The sequence below is a fragment of the Macrosteles quadrilineatus genome, unplaced genomic scaffold (genome assembly GCF_028750875.1).
Source record: "Macrosteles quadrilineatus isolate MER2022 unplaced genomic scaffold, UCM_ALF_1.0 Scaffold_9__3_contigs__length_116548681, whole genome shotgun sequence".
NCBI lineage: Eukaryota > Metazoa > Arthropoda > Insecta > Hemiptera > Cicadellidae > Macrosteles > Macrosteles quadrilineatus.
In genome coordinates this window covers 45,956,772-45,970,483 of record NW_026542602.1, presented here as the reverse complement: position 1 = coordinate 45,970,483, position 13,712 = coordinate 45,956,772, and the positions used below count along the sequence as shown (strand labels likewise).

The 13,712-nt window shown below is 31.6% G+C and overlaps 1 protein-coding gene across 1 annotated transcript in view; it reads right to left on the bottom strand.

Annotated features, from left to right (window-relative positions):
- Nucleotides 1-13,463, bottom strand: part of LOC129003381 (oocyte zinc finger protein XlCOF6-like) — a 37,700-nt gene extending 24,237 nt beyond the window's left edge. The window contains exons 1-6 of the mRNA XM_054431673.1: nucleotides 13,391-13,463; nucleotides 6,904-7,101; nucleotides 6,164-6,268; nucleotides 4,231-4,335; nucleotides 3,794-3,898; nucleotides 447-644 (exon numbers count right to left, since the gene is read on the bottom strand). Of these exons, the coding sequence (XP_054287648.1) occupies nucleotides 447-644; nucleotides 3,794-3,898; nucleotides 4,231-4,335; nucleotides 6,164-6,268; nucleotides 6,904-7,101; nucleotides 13,391-13,463 (784 nt within the window). The remainder of the gene's footprint in view (nucleotides 1-446; nucleotides 645-3,793; nucleotides 3,899-4,230; nucleotides 4,336-6,163; nucleotides 6,269-6,903; nucleotides 7,102-13,390) is intronic.
- Between the last annotated feature and the right edge of the window lie 249 nt (nucleotides 13,464-13,712).

The following is a 13,712-nucleotide window of genomic DNA, read 5'->3' as shown; positions in this document are numbered from 1 at the left end:
GGCCTATTAATTTAACATTTTATTGCAAATATATTCAAACTACATACACATAGAACGATTGAGGGCAGCAACGAATTTGTGTTTAACAATTATAACTCTGTATTAAACGTGAATGATTACAGTTTTGTTTGAAATGTAGTTATTTTGTTGAAAAGTAAGAACAAAATAATCAAATATAATATAATAAAATATATTAGCAATCAATGCCATTGACAGTCTCTAAAAAAACTAGATAAATAGGATTTTTTAATAAATGAATAATTAAAAATATAAATGAAATTTTAATCCTGAACCATGTCTTTGTTTAAATTGTTTAAAATAATTTGGTTAGCATTATTTTAATACTGCTGATTTATATTTATGACAATTTTAAATTTTGAGGTCAATACTATTATCAATGAAAATAAAAATAAAAATCATTGTTTATAACAACAAATTTAAAATGCTGTTGGCAGAGTGTGAGTGTTTTATGGCCACGTGGGTGTTGAGAGTGTTCTTCTTCTTCGCTTTATAAGGACAATGTGGACAGCTGAACATGGGAGGTTTTCCGCACTCATAACGCAAATGTTGCATCAAACTTCTCTTGTACTTGTAAACTCTGCCGCAAGAGTCACAGGGAAACGACTCTTCCCCATCATTTACATCTGCAAAATTAAAATATTCAAGGTTATAGCTTCATCAAATGCAACTATCAAAATATTTAAGGATAAAATATTGTTCATCGTTGCCAACTCTAATATTTAAAATATCCATGGTTAGGCTATAGCTTTTTTAAGTGCAATTATCAAAATATTTAAGGACAAAAATTCTTCTTCTTGCCAACTGCCATAATTAAAATATTTAAAGTCAACATTTATAAGCCGCTCCCAATGTAATATTTTTAATTGATTGTGATATTTGATTAATGTTTTTTTAGATACTGAACTAACAATTAAATACCCCTGCCGCAGCAAACCTGCAGACTAAGCGAATTTCAACTTGTCTGATTACATTTTTACTAAAATATTTCCATATATAAGACATATTTATTCTCAATTTAAATAACTAATAAATGGGAAAAACCCCATTTTTACCCCATAAAACCCCCATAAACCCCTGTTCCCATGGTCCAATCATGCTGGTTTGCGAACTCGTTCAAATAAATGTAGGTTTACACGTTTATACCAAATTTCATCAAAATCGGATAATTTTTGTTCGAGTTATCGTGCTGACGGATACATATATATATGATATATATATGAATTTGAACGGATGGTGTTTTTGGCCTCTGGGGACATCAAAATGAAAAAGTAAATTGGTCCCGAGTCCAGGTCTTACCATGAGACCTACGGTAATAGCTTATTCCCTATATGGGAAATTTGCTAGAATTAACATTTGTGTATTTGCCTATTATTAGCGATATCTAACTAAAAATAAGCTAAAAATCCTCAAATTCAAATATTGTAACCTAGCCTAACCTAAACATATAAGTCTGTATTGTACGTCCATGATTTTATTGGTGGAAAACTGACAATCGTGTTGAACCTAACGATTAAAAATAATGTTTTATCCAGGTAAACTCGCACAGACACTGTGATCAAACTCCTTAAATAATTATTTTTCCTAGGTGGGTTGCATTTGTTTTTACGTTTATAGGAGTGCATACAATTCTAAGAAAGTGGTCTTTTTAATGGGTCATAGCTCTCAATTACTTGAACACTTGGAGAGTTTTTATCTTTACAGAAAGATACATCTGATTTTTTTAATTGAGCAGTCTTCTTCGCTAAAATCTTGTAAATTACTTGATTAACCAATTTATCTATTTCTATTTATTTAAAAGATGAACCCTTATTACCGTATTTATATTTGTTTTATAACAATAAAAAAATTTAAAAAAAGGAAAAAATAAACAATAGTTTTTGAAAAAGGGGTATTATGTTTAGTTTTTTAATAATATTACTGTATTTCTTTTTATATAAGTTTAGTGTAATGTTTTTCTTGCATTATTAGGAAAAACTTAAAGTGGGGTTATTTACTCGTTTATTCACATTCTTAAAAAGAGTAAATATCATATAACACCAATAAGTACATATCATTCCTTGCTAAAATAATATAACATACAATATACAACACAGATATAATTTCAAGACATATACAACCATAATACGTTATTAACAACAATTTATGTTACTAAAGTTATAACAATTCAAAACATTTAAAAAAAAGGAAAATAATGTGTATCACTTCACTGTACAAGATCAGCGCTTAAATACTCAGCATGTCTCATGATCGTGTGTGTATTGACATATGTTTTCCTCTTCGCCTTATATGGACAATAAAGGCACTGAAACGTGGGTTCTTTGCCACAAAAGTACTTCTGATGCTCTACGAGGCCATGTTTGTATTTGTAGCTTCGGCCACAATGACACAGGAATTTATTGTCTGCCGTCATAGCAACATCTCCTAAGACAACATATGGGAATAAGTGATTGGATTGGCAAACCAACACAGCATGATGTTAATGTGATATGTCAAAAACCCTCACACTTCACAGGTTATCCTGCATGTACACATGGGAGCGTAGCTTTAGTGGGATCTTCAACCTTATAACTTTAGTTATGAGCTGGGTGGCTGTTAAATGAGAGAACCAGATTAAATTCAAAGCACTGAACCTTTTTATTATCTTAAATCAATCAACTATCCTAAACAACAATAAAACAGTTATAAACCACAAACCCACTAATGGCTAGTCAGAAACGTCCTGGAGGCAACTAGAACTCTATATATAAAATCCCCAAAAACAAATTCGACCCAAAAGAATTTTCCTTATCAAAAATCACAAATCCTAATTAACTTATACTCCCACTTAAACAAAACTTCCCCTTACAAAAACTCGCGACTAAAAGGCCTAACCCTAAGATAGAGCAACGTGTACTCACCCAACTCTTCTGGGCACCCTGTCCTGGGCGACTGACCCCTTTCTCTACCTCAGGTGGCCTATTTATTCAACCCCATAGCTACTGAGTGCAAAGCCCTCAGTGTTTACAAAACACCTCCAGCACGCTTCACAGCAAGCAAGGCCTGACCACAGGTCATCAACCTAGCTTGCCTAGGCTACCCTCCATTACATTAAGATCTTATTATTACATTAAGATTATTTCAATCAATTTACTTAATTGATGCTAAAGTTAGTAGTTAAATAAATTTACAAATATTCATCAAATTTTCAAATTATCAATTTTTAGCTTTCCTGTTAATGTTTCAAAAATTAAAATTTAAGTATATAAACACAAAAGATAAAAGACTTGATTAATTGAGCTTATGTAACTTCAATTGTATTTAAATGTCTTAAATTTATTTACTGTCAACTGTAAGTTTAGTTAAATTAACCAAGTCAAATAGGATGCCTTAATCAGTTAAACGAGTGGATGGATTGAATTAATACAAAAAAGGATAATTTCCGGAAAACCATTTTTACAAAATACAAGTAACTCCCTTATTTCACAAATTTTTACCTATGAAAGATCTCAGAAACAAGAATTCTTTTTTTCTTTTAAGTTTTATTCATTTAACCACCCCTAACATACAATATACCATAAGTATAACATTGTACTATATTTACATATTACATATAACATATGTGCCTATGGATATCAAACAAGTTTATTGAACATGCAAAAGGAAAACACGTTTTCAAATTAATAATACAAAGCAAAATATCTACAAAGTCAACCCATTAATAGATGTTTATGTTGCTTAACCACATGGTTTTTTAATTGTTCTCTTCTCTTGGCCCTATGAGGACAAAATTCACAGGGAAACGCTGGTTCTTTGTTACATTCGTACTTCATGTGTTGATTGAGATGTTTCTTCCTTTTGTACCTCCGTCCGCAAGGACACGCAAACGGACGTTCCTCAACTGAAAAATAATGTCAAAGTGTTACACAATATTTATTTAACTTTTCAAATGGAATACCATTTCATAGAGCGTGGGTTCTTAAGGTTAAAAAATGTGTTATTAATCTATGAGTTTATCATAATAAAGTCAAAGTTTTGTTTATTTAACTATACCTAACGCTATGGATATCAAAAAGGTAAAAAAATTCAAAAGTAAAACATTTTTTTTTTTTATTTATTGGTACAAAGCAAAATTATAGCATCAAAGGTAACCCATTAATAGATGTTTATGTTTCTTAACTACATGGCCCTTCAAATGTTCTCTTCTCTTTGCCTTATAAGGACAAAATTCACAGGGAAACGCTGGTTCTTTGTCGCATTCGTACTTCATGTGTTGTTGGAGATTTTTCTTGTATTTGTATCTCCGTCCGCAAGGACACCCAAATTGACGTTCCTCAACTGAAAAATAATGTCAAAGTGTTACACAGTATTTAGTTAACTTTTCAAATGTAATACCATTTCATAGAGTGTGGATTCTTAAGGTTAACAAATGTATCATTAATCTATGATTTATTCATAATAATGTAAAAGTTATGTTTATTTAACTACACCTAACGCTATAGATATCAAAAAGGTAAAAAATGCAAAAGTAAAACATTTCTTTTAATTTAATGGTACAAAGCAAAATTATAGCATCAAAGGTAACCCATTAATAGATGTTTATGTTTCTTAACTACATGGCCCTTCAAATGTTCTCTTCTCTTTGCCTTATAAGGACAATATTCACAAGGAAACGCTGGTTCATTGTTGCATTCGTACTTCAAATGTTGATTAAGATGTCTCTTGTATTTGTACGTCCTTCCGCAAGGACACCCAAACGGACGTTCCCCGACTGAAAAATAATTTCAAAGCTTTACACAATATTAAGTTAATTTATATTTTTAGAACATGAGCAGTGATTAGAATATGACAAAAATACCAACCGTAATAACCAGCCTGCTGTTGTTTGCATAACTACTGCAAGTCGAATAGCCTGCCAGGCGAATGATCGTACAAGTGACTGCATTAGAAAATGAATTTACTTTCAAATTGGCGCCGCACTAGATCATGAATGCAACTCAGCTAGTCTGACCTAGAGATCTGGCGCTAAGTTAAGTAACGCTTGCGTACAAGACAAATGTACGCATCTACACATAGTACTTAAGACTAACAAAAAAAGGGCTGGATAAACTAAATATAATTAATCATTTATTTTTTCCAAATTTGTATGTTTGGGGAGTTTTCAGTCATCCCCAAGTATCGTAGAAAGTAAGACTTGCTTTCACAAATCTCCTTCAACTTATCAGTGGTTAATGCCTCGCTGAACCACTTAGGCAAAAATATGCTAAACTAACCGCCCCGTTCGGAAACGCTGATATCCAGAACGATGGAAGCCCCATATATTGTATTGACCATCCTCCCGCTATGGTTTTGCACTATGTTGTAGCCGTCTTTGTTGCAGAAAAGCAAATGTTATGTTAAAACAGCACCCAATCAGCAGTAATATAGCACAAATAGTAAAGCAAGTAAATATATATCAATAGAGCTTAGTAATAATAGAAAATGCACAGAAAACTGGTGCAATACAGAATAAAAAATTATTACAAGCAAGGTTTCCAGCTTGAAACAAGTATTAAATTTATCTTTGATTTTTTCATAACAAGTCAATAAAATAAAAGTTTTATTCATTTAACCACATCTAACCCTATGGATAAAAAAAGGTTAAATAAACATGCAAAAGAATTTTTTCTATTTATTTAATGGTACAAAGCAAAATTATAGTATTAAAGGTAACCCATTAATAGATGTTTGTGTTTCCTAAGCACATGGCTTTTCAAGTCTTCTCTTCTCTTTGCCTTATGAGGACAAAATTCACAGGGAAAAGCTGGTTCATTATTGCATTCGTACTTCAAATGTCGATTAAGATGTTTCTTGTATTTGTACATCCTTCCGCAAGGACACCCAAACTGACGTTCCCCAACTGAAAAATAATTTCAAAGTTTTACGCAATAATTAGTTAATTTTTCAAATGGAACCCCATTTTATAGTAAAAGTTTTTTTTTAACTACACCTAACGCTATATATATCAAAAAGGTTAATTAAACTTGCAAAAAGAAAAATTAATTTTAAATTTAATGGTACAGAGCAAAATTTTTGTATCAAAGGTAACCAAATAGATATTTATGTTTCAAAACCACGTGGCTCTTTAAATTTTCTTTTCTCTTTGCCTTATAAGGACAAAATTCACAGGGAAACGCTGGTTCTTTGTCGCATTCGTACTTCATGTGTTGTTGGAGATTTTTCTTGTATTTGTATCTCCGTCCGCAAGGACACCCAAATTGACGTTCCCCAACTGAAAAATAATATAAAAGTGTTACATAAAATTAAGTTATTATAAAAAAATTAAAAACCATTTCATAGAAAGTGGGCTTGTGAGGTTAACCATTTGTTTTTTTTTTAAGTCGTTAAACAAATTAGGGGAAAATTTTGGACTGCTTTAGGTTTTTGATTACTATGCATTTTTCAGTTACCCTTTAACTGTAAAGGGAATAAATAAAGAAGTCATGAATAAGTTATTTTAATGGTAAAATATATCACAGTATAATGCTAACAAGTATACATAAAAGAAACATTTTCTACTTTGGCACTAAGTCTTCTAAACAACAAAAAACTGAGAAAAACAGCTTGTCTAAAAAATTAATGATTCGTAACGTAAAGACCTAAATCATTCACAAACTAGATTCCTGTTTTTCCATCTTATTTCTAGAAGACGCGTATTTACCGATAATAATAGAGATATAGTATGGGCAATCAGCTTATTCATATATTTACGAAACAAATTTTTGTAACGGTAATCAATACTCCAACAAAACATCCAAGGTGCATTTCAATAAGTGAACTATGCAAAGGTGAATATAGAGGGAGGTAAATTGATTTAAAACACTAATTGTATCTATGGCTAACTCTCTTCTTATTCCACTGAGATACCAACAAGGTTGTCTTTGTGCTTGTATATTACATGTCTATGCAAGTTTTCTTTCCTCTTGGTCTGAAACGTACAGAACATACAGCCGAAGCTTGGCATCTTCCCACACTCGTACTTAAGGTGTTGTTGAAGATGTTTCTTGTTCTTGTAACTTCGGCCACATCCGCAGAAGAAGTTCTTGTCTTGACCAATCGCGAAGGCTGTGCAGAAAGCAAGTGTTTAGTGCCTTGTGTCAGAATGAAATGAGTTGAAACGTCGAAAACTTTGAGATGGTTAAAGGAATTTGTAAGGGGAATGTGATGGTTACAAAAAAGACATTGAAACTATCTATCATGTGCAATAAGTATCATGATGACTATAGAAGTAGCCACTTCCATTTCAGGAATATCGCTAATAATATTTTCCTTCAAAAAATTCTATTATGGCATAACACATATATAGGAGTATAAGTACAAGTACCGGTATTTCGAATATTTTTTAGAATTTCTCACTTATAATTTTAGTAGGATAATGAAAACATATTAAAAGTGTAAGTTGAGGTATTTTGCTCATAATTTAAACTGACAAACATTTTCATTTATAAAAGGACAACTAAATATTAAAAAGAAAATTATAAAAAAAAAATAGTTTAGGTTGCAAATAAGTACTATACAAACAAAAAGTAGTTTAAATAAAAAGAGACATAGGTTTAATCCCCGACATGTCCAAACAAATTTTATGAGTTTGTTCCGTAAGTTAATTACCATGAAGCGTTTTTGATTCCTTAAAATCCTACTTTTTTTTCTCTCTGTGTACTAAACTCAAACTCTATTTATGTTCAAATCACACAACTAGGAATCATCAACAATATAGAGAGTGTAACAAGGATTTGTAAAAGATTACATGTAATTTAAAACAAAAAACCTTGATTTTCAATATTTATTTTTTTGCATTGAATATCCATACATTTAACTTAAAAACAGTCCATGTTTCAAGCCAATGTGTTTCTTCAAGTTCCCTTTCAACTTGGTCCTATGATCACAATGTGGACACTGGAATTGCGCTTCTTTTCCGCACTCAAACTTCTGATGTTGGTTCAAATACTTCCTGTTCGTATAACTTCGTCCACACCTGCAGTAGAAGCCTGCTTTTTCACTTCCGTTAGCTAACACTGAACGAAAAAGCGGGAATTATGAGAATCAATAAGTTAGGTTAAACACGAAAATAGCACAATAACTTACAATATTTGATTTTAAACCAAGACTGACAGGGGATTTGACCTGTAAAATTGTAGGGTTTCTGCAAATGTTTATAAGAACTTTTCACCGTGAGTAATATTTTTTTGCCTTTTGAAAAATTTTGATAATTAACAATGTCATATCATGTTTCAAATGTTTTAAAATCACATTGGGTACGGTACAATAAATCAATCTAAAAATAATTAAGTTGGTTTTTACTACTGTAGTTTATTCGATAACAATGATATAAAATATTAATAATTATTTTGTGGTAATTTACATTTATTTGTGGGCACTTCATAACATGTATTACAAAATATATATATAAATACGGAACTTATATTTAAAGTATGCAAGTCAAATGCATCATTGAAAATTCAGCTAATAAAACCACCATATAAATAAATAAATAAATATATGTATCTTTACCAAACACATTTTTGAACAGAAGCTTATGTTAATATACTTTTCTAATTAAACATGTGTTGAAACTATTTAAAATGTGATACATTGCTTTTAACAAAGTCAAGGCCCTAATATGTCAAATTTGTATCAAACAACTAACCAAAATTTGTTTAAAATCCCAACTGTTTCAAAACAATATAATGTGACTTAACCATCAAAGTGAAAAAAAACTAAACAGGGGGTCCAATCATATTGTTAATTGTATGATGATAAAAGATTCTGCGCTCTCACTGTCTCATTGGGGATTACAAGGAATGCTTTTCCTGTTTGTATGTGTAACCTATACAAACATTTGACTATGTTTCAGAGCCATGTGTGTTTTCAGATTTCCCTTTTGCTTGGCCTTATAAGGGCAGAAGCTGCAGCTGAACTGAGGTGCTTTGTTGCATTCGTACTTTTGGTGATTTTGAAGATGACGTTTATGCATGTATCTCCTGCCGCAGCCGCAGAAAAACGGTTTCTCCACGTCTGCTGAAACTAAAAGTTAAAATTCCTGTAAACACTTTAATACATGGGACTAGAGAGTAACCATGAACCTAAGAAGAACACAAAACAATTCATTAACCACAGATTTATCATTCTATACAATTTACAGTACTCTTCTAAATAGTGTGTTAGTATAATCTTTGACTGTTCAAAGGCCAATGGCAAAAGTTCATTGCAATGATTGGACATATTTTGAATAGCTATTAGGCTGTCGCCACCCAATTTCTGCAGAATTGTCATAATTTTCAAGTTTCAAATTTTTAAACAAAGTACAATGTGCCTATTTTTTTTAAGTTGTGTGAGACCTAAAAATGGCGTGTCGGCATCGAAACTCGTCATCCATTCAAAGAACAGAAGGATAACAAGGCAGTACCAGTTATTTGTAACTTTTAACAATTTATTTCAACCTGTACGTTGAGTCAATTTTGCAGGGAGAAATGAATAGAAGGTATTATTTTTTTTAATGATTACAAATTAAAGGTATTCATAACATTTATTAAGAATATTATCAAAATAGTTTTAACATAATATTCAATTCCTGTAATCCTATCACAGATTATTTGTTAGACAAAAGTGGAATTTAGTAAGTATTCATATTTACAACACCTGGATAAAAATATAGTGCAATGCTAATTCATTAACAATATCAGTACTATCCTAAAACGATTAGTCTTTTATTTAAATTATTTCTTCAAATATGTCAACAAATGTAGAAGAATCGTCTTATATATCTCTTAACATATAAAAATTGAAGACTCATAAGAATTTAGATACAAATTCTTTAATCCTCAAAAATTAGAAGAACAAGGTATTTAATTAACAAATAAACTACTATAACAATGTATTTTATCGTTGGGTCATGTTTGATACCACTACTAACTTCAACCGCATAATCTTTAACTGAGTAGTTACATCAGATGTTTAAGGCATATAAGGTAATATAAGATGACCAACAACTTAGTCAGGCCAAAAACAAAGTTTTTAAAAACAACTTGATGTGACAATTTGACAACAACTTGATATCAAAATTTAAAAAACAACCCAGGGTGTCTAGGGTGTCTAACCATATAGCAACATTGTTAACTGTATGATGATAACAAATTCTGTTCTCTAATTAGAGATTCAATGGAATGCTTGTCCTTTACCATTGTATAAACCTATACAAACATTTCACTGTGTTTTAGAGCGACGTGTCTTTTCAGATTTCCGTTTTGCTTGGCCTTATAAGGACAGAATCTGCAGCTGAACTGAGGTGCTTTGTTGCATTCGTACTTTTGGTGAAAAAGAAGATGATGTTTGTGCACGTATCTCCTGCCGCAGTCGCAGGAAAAAGGTTTCTCCCCATCTGTAGAAACTAAAAATTTAAATCCTTGAAACACTTGGATGCATGGGATTATAGAGTAGCCTAAAATTTGAAAAGACCTTAAACTATTTATTAACTCCACAATTATTATTCTATATAAGTTACTGTTCTAAATAGTATGTTAGTAAAATCTTTGACTCTTCAAAGGTCAATGGCAAAAGTTCTTCATTGCAATGATTGGACATATTTTAAATTGCCAGTTGGCTGGTGCCACCCAATTTTAGCAGACTTTTCTCCTATTTCAAAAACAAACATTTCCTAACAAAGTGCAATTTTCCTATCTGCCTAAGTTTAATGAGACTTGAAAAAGGCGCATCGGCATCAAAACGCGTTATCTATTCAAGGAACAGGATGACAAAGCAGTACAGTAGAGTCCCGCAAACTCGGTGTAATGTGGACTGGAAGGGTGCCGAGTTTGTGAAATGCTGGGTTATCGGGACTAGGGTTAAAAATAAAACAAAACAATTTTTATTCCTTTTACCCGCCTTATTTATTTATTTTTATATTGCAAGTCAGTATTAAGTCATTAGATATAGTATAACAAATCCTTGGTACGAGTTGCGAATGATTTGACTTGAGCCCATGTTTAACTCGGACTCAAAAAATCGCCAATTTTCTGAGCCAGGTGATGGCCGAGTTATCCAGACTGCCGAGTTATCGAGTGCCGAGTTTGCGGGACTCTACTGTACCAGGTATTTGTAACTTTTCACAATTTATTTCACCCTGTACGTTGTGTAAATTTTGCAGGGGGAATGAATAGATGGTATAATTTTAATCAACTAGGTTCAATTATTTTTATTCAATGATTACAAATTAAAGGTATTCATAATTTTTTATTAAGTATATTAGAAAAATAGTTTTAACATAATATTCGATTCCCGTAATCCTATCACAGATTATTTGTTAGACAAAAGTGCAATTTAGTAAGCATTCATATTTACAACATCTTGATAAAAATAGAACGCAATGCTAGTTCATTAACAATATCAGTACTATCCTAAAACGTGTAGTCTTTTATTTAAATTATTTCTTCAAATATGTCAACTAATGTAGGAGAATCTGTCTAATATATCTCTTAACATATCAAAAATGAAGACTCGACATATAAAGAATTCAGATTCAAATTCTTTAATCCTCAAAAATTAGAAAAACAAGGTATTTATTCAACAAATAAACTACTATGAACAATGTCTTTTATCGTTGGGTCATGTTTGATACCAGTACTAACTTCAACCTCGTAATCTTCAACTGAGTAGTTATATCAGATGTTTTAGGCATTTGATAAGGTAAGATAAAATGACCAGCAACTTAGTCGGGCCCAAAAAAAGTCTTTAAAATCAACTTCATGTGACATAACTATCAAAGAGTAAAAAAACAACCCAGGGTGTCTAACCATATAGCAACATTGTTAACTGTATGATAATAACAAATTCTGTTCTCTAAAAAGATTGGATATTCCATGGAATGCTTGTCCTTTACCATTGTATAAACCTATACAAACATTTCACTGTGTTTTAGAGCGACGTGTGTTTTCAGGGTTCCCTTTTGCTTGGCCTTATAAGGACAGAATCTGCAGCTGAACTGAGGTGCTTTGTTGCATTCGTACTTTTGGTGATTTGTAAGATGATATTTGTGCTTGTATCTCCTGCCGCAGTCGCAGGAAAAACGTTTCTCCCCATCTGTAGAAACTAAAAATTTAAATCCTTGTAAAAACTTGGATGCATGGGATTATAGAGTAGCTTAAAATTTGAAAAGACCTGAAACTATTTATAAACTCCACAATTATTATTCTATATAAGTTACTGTTCTAAATAGTATGTTAGTAAAATGTTTGACTCTTCAAAGGTCAATGGCAAAAGTTCTACATTGCAATGATTGGGTATATTTTAAATCGCCAGTTGGCTGTCGCCACCCAATTTTAGCAGACTTTTCTCCTATTTCAAAAACAAACATTTCCTAACAAAGTATAATTTTCCTATCTGCCTAAGTTTTATGAGACTTGAAAAAGGCGCATCGGCATCGAAACGCGTAATCCATTCAAGGAACAGAAGAATGACATAGCAGTGCCAGGTATTTGTAACTTTTCACAATTTATTTCACCATGTGTAGCGTGTCAACTTTCCAGGGGAAATGAATAGGCGGTATAATTTTAATCAACTAGGTTCAATTGTTTTTATTCAATGATTACAAATTAAAGGTATTCATAATTTTTTATTAAGTATATTAGCAAAAAAGTTTTTACATAATCTTCGATTCCCATAATCCTATCACAGATTATTTGTTAGACAAAAGCGCAATTTAGTAAGCATTCATATTTACAACATCTTTATAAAAATAGAGCGCAATGCTAGTTCATTAACAATATCAGTACTATCCTATTTTATTTAAATTATTTCTTCAAATATGTCAACAAATGTAGAATAATCTGTCTTATATATCTCTTAACATATAAAAAATGAAGACTCATATGAAATCAGATACAAATTCTTGAATCCTCAAGAATTAGAAGAAGAAGGTATTTAATTAACAAATAAACTACAATGAACAATGTCTTTCGTCGTTGGGTCATGTTTGATACCAGTACTAACTTCATCTCGTAATCTTTAACGGAGTAGTTACATCAGATGTTTAAGGCATATAAGGTAATATAGGATGGCCAACAACTAAGTCAGGCCAAAAACAAAGTCTTTAAAAACAACTTGATGTGACATAACTATCAAAGTGTAAAAAAACAACCCAGGGTGTCTAACCATATAGCAACATTGTTAACTGTATGATGATAACAAATTCTGTTCTCTAATTAGAGATTTAATGGAATGCTTGTCCTTTACCATTGTATAAAACTATACAAACATTTCACTGTGTTTTAGAGCGACGTGTCTTTTCAGATTTCCGTTTTGCTTGGCCTTATAAGGACAGAATCTGCAGCTGAACTGAGGTGCTTTGTTGCATTCGTACTTTTGGTGAAATAGAAGGTGATGTTTGTGCACGTATCTCCTGCCGCAGTCGCAGGAAAAATGTTTTTCCCCATCTGTAGAAACTAAAAGTTTAAATCCTTGTAAACACTTGGATGCATGGGATTATAGAGTAGCCTAAAATTTGAAAAGACCTTAAACTATTTATTAACTCCACAATTATTATTCTATATAAGTTACTGTTCTAAATAGTATGTTAGTAAAATGTTTGACTCTTCAAAGGTCAATGGCAAAAGTTCTTCTTGCAATGATTGGACATATTTTAAATCGCCAGTTGGCTGTCGCCACCCAATTTTAGCACACTT